Below are 7,749 nucleotides of genomic sequence, written 5' to 3'. Positions count from 1 at the left end.
AGGGTGGGGGGAGGGTATAGGGGACATTCAGGATAGTTTGAAATGTAAATGAAGAAAATAGCTAATAAAATAAGTTAAAAAAAAAAAAAAAAAAAGAAGGTCCCATCTCTATTCACCTCTAATACTGTGCCTAGGACAGAGGAAAGGCATCAATACACATGCAGAGGTTGCTGCACTGTGAAGGCAGTTCAGGAAGATACAAGTCAACTATGAGCTCAGCCAGAGCTTGCCATCATTTCCAAGCTTGCTACCTAGAGACAAGTTCTGAGATGAGATCCTTATCTTACCTCAAACCTGTGTCATCCGGCTTGGAGCCTAGAACTTGGGACATATTCAGTGTGTTCCGGAATCATGGAATCTCTTTACGGAGAAGGGAACTTACAGCGCCTGTGGTGTAAAGGCTACGTGCTCCACAAGAGGAAACCATATCCGCATCTAGAAGAAGTGAGGCCATGAAACGCGGTGGCGTTCTGAAGCACTGTCTCAGCTCCTCCTTGGCACAAGGCACGCTTGTGGCTCTATCCTTCCGCACCTGCTTAGAATCTGTCCACAGTTCTCCCTGGGCTAAGCAAGAGAGGCGAACTTCTGAAGTTTAAAACGGTACTTGAATTTCTAATGAGAAGACTACCTTTGCACTAGGTGAAGACATGACTAAAGAAGACTCATGGATGCTACTGGTTCTCAATAAACTCCGCTATAGGTTGAAATGATAAAATGAAATAAAGTTTAATTTTTTAGAAGGTAGATGTCTTGAGGTATTGTTCGTTTGTTTGTTTTTGTTTTTGTTTTTTCTTTTATAAAGACTTGCATTGTTTCTCATCAGGTAGATGAGAGTCACCCTCAACTTAAAATCCCCCTGCTTCAACCTCCTGTATGCTGTAGTGCCTGGCTGATTTTGCAAAAATTTTAAGATTTTTTACTACATATCGCATGCGGCCCTTGGAAAGCCAGAACTAACGAACGTTTTTCTTAAGCTCATTGGGCAGACCTGTTCCCGTCAATACAATTTCTGTTGTCACCTGCTCTGCAGTATCATGCCCAGGTCCCAAAGCAATACCCTCTCAGAAAACCTATGAAAAACAACTTATCGCTTTATTGCTTATGACACTAATATATTATTTAGTGTACTGCTGTGCCTAAGACAGGGACTTAAAATATACAGTCAATGTCTAGTAGTTGAATTGCAAAGGACATAGTTGTTGGATGGGAATGTGTTGTGTTCAGGGTATTTAATTAATAGATTCTTGGGCATTCTTATTCCATTGTAAAAATTTCAGCTTTTCTTCAAGTGGGGAAAAAAAAAAACCATCAGCTAGATTCCCTCAGCTGCACATTTGAGGAAGCCTTTAATATCCAGTCCTCAGGACACCACAGGGAAAATGCGATTTCCTTATATTCTGAGAAAAGTCCAGTAATAGACTTAAGTAAATACTATTTCTAACCCAAACTTTTCTCTCTGAACATTTGCCCTTACATTATTCATTTATTCACCAAGGAAATGATTTGGAAGCCCCAAGGTCTCACTGTGACTCCTTGCGTTTATTTTATGGTATCAAAGGTTAGAAGCTGGATTGCAATCACAGGAGAAAATTAATTCAATGATTAAGAAAAATGCACTTTAAGCAATACACATTTAAATAACTGACAAGCATCGAGCCATGTTTCTTTCCTTCCTGTCTTCTTTTAACTTTCTCTCTCTCTCTCTTTTTTTTCTATTTGAGATTTTTAGCAGCTACAATTCTTCCACCCAGTAGCCTCAGGAAGCATAGCATGAATTACTAATAGAACAGAACCAATCTGCAGTGCAGTGACCACTTTCAGAACAAAAGGGTAAGAGCTGACACAAGGAAAACAGATTTATTTAACTGCATGCCCACTCCTCCAGCCAAGGAAAAAAAATATCAACAACAAACAGTGCTAGAAGGGAATCTGGACCTTAGACCTTGACTCTACTTGGGTGGGTTGGGGGGAAACAATATTTTATCATTCTCCACTGAAGGCAGTTGACCTCAGAGATTCCACTTTCAAATAAAAATATTCATTTGTATTCTACTTTGGATATTTAGTTAAAAATAATCTTCCACATCGGAACTTAGGAAACCATTAATTACAAAAGATATACTCCAGAAAAATTATTTTTGTCTCCTAGTTAGATTTCTGTTTAGAATCAGTGTGAATGAGGGAAGAGAGGAAGGACAGCAGCTCTAGAATAAAGGAAAGTGGTCTAACCGAAAGGTTTTGAATCCTCATCCCCATCTAAATACACTGGAAGAGTTTCTCAGGATCCTCAGTGTTCAACATCACACTTCTATCCTAGGGTCCCACCCCTTTCCACCTTCTCTAACTTACAATCAAGGGAAGCCTATAGGAAATAATTAATAGTCCACTGATTTCCAAAATAGACAGGAAGTCAGAGGAAACTCAGAAGGATGGGGAGAGAAGTCACACAGCAGCTTGGGTGGCTTTGAGGCAGGCGAGGAAAGAGATGCATCTATTGTATGAGATTCGAGGTTTCTTCCTCACCTTTAGGTCCTGGTGAAATGGTATGTGTGGCACAGACGTCTGCAGCAGATCGACTATCAACGTCCAGACCCAGAGTCTGAAAGTGCAAGAGAGCTAGCAGCAACAGGATGGATAGGTTGCTTCGAAGCAGGACTCTCAAGCCATTCATGACTGTGGTTCTTCAATAGAGGGTCTCCGAGACACACGAAATAAACAGCATAATTTTTTTTTTTTTTTTTTTTTTTTACAGTAAAACCTTCTGCTGCAAACTAAAAAGAGGCGGTATCTGGCAAGTGCACTCCAGAAATGGCTGCACAGGCAAGCCAGGAGGCATTCCCTCGGTTGTTTATTTTCTCAGGGTCCCAAATGGACCATACATTGTCCAGACTGCTTCTTTTCCAGTGACAACAGTTTATTGAAAAATTATCTCTAAACTAAACACTCGGATGTTCAGGTCAGTGCAAACCTCCCTGTAAGCAGAGAGAACAGAGCTGACTGGTTGCTTAGACCTCCAGCTGGCTACGTAGTAGTTTGCGTTGAGTTGAATTCCGGGAGTGATTGGGGAGGTTGCGACCTGAGATTTCTGCACATTTTGCAAACATCATGCCTGGCTTTGAGTTTCTCATGACTGAATGTGGCAGTTGATCACGGATGTTGTTAATAATTTCTATGACATACCTCTTTCTCTTGAGAGCATAAATTACCCCGAGAGTAAGCTCCAAATGAATGAATTTTTTTTTTCTGTAAGTCAATCTGGTAATAAGTATGAAAGCTATTAAAAATGCATATAATTATGGTCTGACACTTGTCCTTCTAGCACACTATCTCAAGGAAATAACAAAACGAAGACAGCTCTATTTGGAAAATGGGACAAGAAAGGAAGAGACATGATTTGTCTACCTCCACAGGAAGAGCTGACAAGTTATGATAAAATACAAATATGCGCATACGATGTTTGTAGCAAGTTCTTTACTTAATTGTGGAGAAAGTGTCCAATTATATTTCTTAAATGACAGATGATTTTTATATAGACTGTATGGATTTGATACAGATGTGTAGACATTATGGTGTTCAAGGTCTCTGTATTTCGCTGTGTAGCTCTATTCTCATCTAACAGTGTGTGTTTCACTATGAATAGTCTAGATTTGATTGTAACTTATTAGAAAATTAGAATCATTCATTTACATTGAAGAGACCTCTTATATTCTTTTCTTTCAATTTTTTATTAGATATTTTCTTCATTTACATTTCAAAGGCTATCCCGAAAGTACCCTATACCCTCCCCACGCCCTGCTCCCCTACCCACTCACTCCAACTTCTTGACCCTGGCGTTCCCCTCTACTGGGGCACCTAAAGTTTGCAAGTCCAGGGTGCCTCTCTTCCCAATGATGGAGGAAACAAGCTAGATTAGCCATTCTAATATCTTCTATTCTTTTTAAGTTTTGCTCTGTCTCTATCTCTTCATGTCCCTACCCCCTACTTCCTTTCTACCCCTTTTCCCTCTTCCCCCTCTTCCTCCTCCTCCTTCTTCCCCCTGCCCCCGCTCTCTCTCCCCTGTGTGAAGAAGTCACGTTAGGTGTAGTCAAGTGCTCTCTACCTTACTTTTTGAGATAATGTCTTACTGTACCCAAAACTTGCCAACTTGGCTAGGGTGACCAGCCAGGAAGTTCCTAGGGCCTTCTATTTCCACACCAAGCACTGAGATTACAGGTACTGGGATGCCACTGTGTCCAGCTTTTATTTATTTATTTATTTTTATTTTTATTTAACATGGGTGTTGGGTATCAAACTCAGGTACTCATGCTTTTATGGAAAACATTTTACCAACTGATTTGTCTTCCTAGGCTCTTATATTCTTTATTATTGAGTTATTATATTAATAGACCTACTGTATAAAATTAGATAAGAGGCATTTCAAAACAATTCCTTGGTTTGGAAATGAAATTCTTACAGGTATGACTGAGATAGTCCCTAAGAGACATCATTACAAGTAATAGCCAACCTAAGAAAAGAAAAACAAAAAACTGTATGTATGCCAGTATCTCAGTGCTGACATAACAGAGCACCTAAAATTGGGTGTTTAAGCAAAAGAAATTTGCACTGAAGTGCTTTCTTGGTGAGAGGCAAACAATTCCTCACAGGAACAGCAGTAACAGTTGAGTGAACTATTCATTTCATAAAATACAGAGAAGAGGAAGGAAGGGAAATGACATTGATGGAAGTCATCGTGTCTTATATATAATCATATATTATATTGTATATACAAGAGATGAACAAGCTCACTAGTACCTCCTTTCAGTCACAGATATACTCTGTGGAATAGATAGTAAGCCACCCATTCTGTAGATAAAGCAGCTGATGCTCAGAAAAGCTAAGCATTTTGTCTAAAGGCAACCACTGAAGAAGCCAAACACACACACACACACACACACACACACACACACACACACACACACAAACTCAGAGGAAAATTATTTCCAAAAGTTCTTGCACTTAAAATACAATTTGGTTTCTACAAAGGTGAGTACTCTCAAGTTTTGAGCATGCACTGATTTTCACAGTCACTTGGGATGTCCAGAGCAGAAGCACTTATCAGGCTGACAGAGACAGGAAGATAGGGAGGACAAAAACAATGATGCTAGAAGCTTCAAATTCCACATCTGTCACTAGTAGATACCTGACAGAGAAAAATGACTCAATTTCCATTGCAGTGCAGCACATAAAGTGAGCTTTGACTTTATATCTAATGCTCTTTGAAAACTGATGCCCTTTAAATTATTTAGCCTAATCTGAATCTATTTCATTTCTTTTGTTTCTTTTCAAGGATTCCCAGGAATGAAGTGAAAGCAGACCTGTTACATTTATGCATAGGGGTGCATTGGTTAGCAATCTGAAGGAAAAGCCAGTCCTTAGCATTTTTAGTAGCTCATTTCTTCTATCTCCAATCTCCACCTTTATGTAAACAGTGCATATAAATATCTTTCTATATCTAGTGATAGAATTGTTACATAACAATTTAAGTAATTGCACATTATTCAAATATTTTACAAATAAAATTGTCTCTAACCAATATAGTAGTAGAGGCATTTTAAACCTTATTGATGCTTTATCAATATGAATAACACTGTATTGGGCCTGCTTATCATCTTTGCAGCTAGTCTGTGTCCACTCTTTTTGACTCTTAAGGAAGGCGAATGCATGTGGCTTGTGAATTCATTGAATATTACAAATCATCGATAAAAAGAAACAACTTAAGATGGTATCATATTATACTCATCTCTCGTATGCTATTTGCTTTAAGTTTGATTACTTTTATATTTTGACTTGAAAAGTATTTTTCTTTCTTTCTGACTGATAAACATAAATATAAATAAATGTATATTATAAATATAATATTCAAATAAGACATTCATGTATCAGGCTTTTTAGCTAAAAGATGTATCAATTAAGCTAAAAAGGTTGCCCTGAAAATTACGTCATGACTTCAATTTGGAGGGCTTAAAACATATTATTCCTACTAAGTGAATCTGATACAGCATTATTTTTTATGTTTTCATCGTTTTATTTCTGTGTGTTTGTATGTGTGTTTCTCCGATATCTTCTCAACTACATGAAAACTACAACATTTATCTTTCGACAATTTTTACTGATTAAAACCCCAAATTTTAATAATTTAATTTATAATAAATCCCTGACATTTCTTCAGTTTAAATATTTAGCGATTATATGGTCTTATAATAAGTCTCATGTGATAAGCTGTGCTATTATTTGTCATACTTTTGAAGGCCCAGGGATTCAAGGAGATGTTTTATTCTCAGTCACACAAAATTGGAATAAGATTCAATGCAATTTCCATCAAAATTCCAACACAATTCTTCACAGAGACAGAAAGAGAAATTCTTAAATTTATCTGGAATAACAAAAAACCCAGGATAGCAAAAACAATTCGCAACAATAAAAGAACTTCTGGGGGAGTCACCATCCCTGACCTCTAGCTCTACAACAGTGATAAAAACCCGCATGATATTGGTACAGAGACAGACAAGTAGATCGATAGTATAGAATTGAAGACCCAGAAATAAACCCACATACCTATGGTCACTTGATCTTTGACAAAGAAGCCAAAACCATTCTGCGGAAAAAAAGAAAGTATTTTCAACAAATGGTGATGGTTCAACTGGCTGTCAGCATGCAGAAGAATGCGATTGATCCATTTTTATCTCCTTGTACAAGTCCAAGTGGATCAAGGACCTCCACAGAAAACTGGATGCACTGAATCTAAAAGAAGAGAAAGTGTCAAAGAGCTGCGAACACATCAGCACTGGGTAAAATTTCCTGAAAGTATTACTTTTGAAGTAGGAACATTTAGGCCTTTGTGATTAAGGAAATATGAGAGTGAAGATTATAAGCAGGAAGTTTGCAGGTCTCAAGTCTGAATTAAAATCTAGAGGAAACTCTGAGACTGTAAATGAAAGTAGAATATTGAAGGAAGAACTGCAGATTATAAATTAAAAGAGAGTCACCATTCATGTAGTAGTCTATACACAGATAACTAACAACCTATAATGGAAAGCAAAAGACAAGAACAGTTAGACATATCCTGCTTGTCAGCCAAATCCTGCAAGCATGAGATGAAGGCTGAGCACAAACTGTGGGACACAGGAGTCAATAATGAACGACAATAATGTATGAATGAAATAGACCACTCAATGGAGTGATTTAAACAGAACGAAGGGAGTGGCAGAGTAGCATTCTACCCCTGGATGTTCATCAGTGATGATAGTAACAAAACAAGTAATAGAAACACTTATTCTTACTGAATTTTTGTCATGTGCCTGGGACTGTGAGAGTAACTTAATGAACAAATATTTTAATACTTAACACTACTTTTTAAAGAAGTGCAAGTATCCATTTCGCAAAGACAAAAGGACATAGTTGAGAACACAAATGAGCAAAGAGATTGTCTTTGAATGGTTCCCAAGTCTCATTATCTCAATTATTTACTCTCAGGGCCTGGAAACCAAGGATTCTTTCTTCTCAAGGGCTCTAAGCAGTGCTTAAATCAGAATGCAGTTAAACCCGAGTAGCATAAACAAGGCGCCAATGGAATCAGCTCTGATTTCTCAACACATTTGTTGATGCATACCAAAAAGCGATAGATAGTAGAAGGTGTTGATAGGAGTGTGAACTCATTAAAGTCAACAGGTATGCACATGAAAATTATTTGCATGGTACCGACATTCTGCA

At 37.8% G+C, this 7,749-nt stretch overlaps 1 protein-coding gene across 2 annotated transcripts in view; it reads right to left on the bottom strand.

The window, feature by feature from the left end:
- Colec10 (collectin subfamily member 10) overlaps window positions 1-2,725 on the bottom strand; it is a 50,475-nt gene extending 47,750 nt beyond the window's left edge. For both annotated transcript variants that reach the window (XM_021217022.2, XM_029548135.1), the window contains exon 1: window positions 2,524-2,725. In XM_021217022.2, the coding sequence (XP_021072681.1) occupies window positions 2,524-2,671 (148 nt within the window). In that variant the 5' untranslated portion in view covers window positions 2,672-2,725. The remainder of the gene's footprint in view (window positions 1-2,523) is intronic.
- Window positions 2,726-7,749: the final 5,024 nt, after the last annotated feature.

Source organism: Mus pahari, chromosome 17 (assembly GCF_900095145.1).
Source record: "Mus pahari chromosome 17, PAHARI_EIJ_v1.1, whole genome shotgun sequence".
NCBI classification, from domain to species: Eukaryota; Metazoa; Chordata; class Mammalia; order Rodentia; family Muridae; genus Mus; species Mus pahari.
The sequence above is the reverse complement of the archived record's forward strand: the minus strand, read 5'-3'. Positions and strand labels throughout refer to the sequence as shown.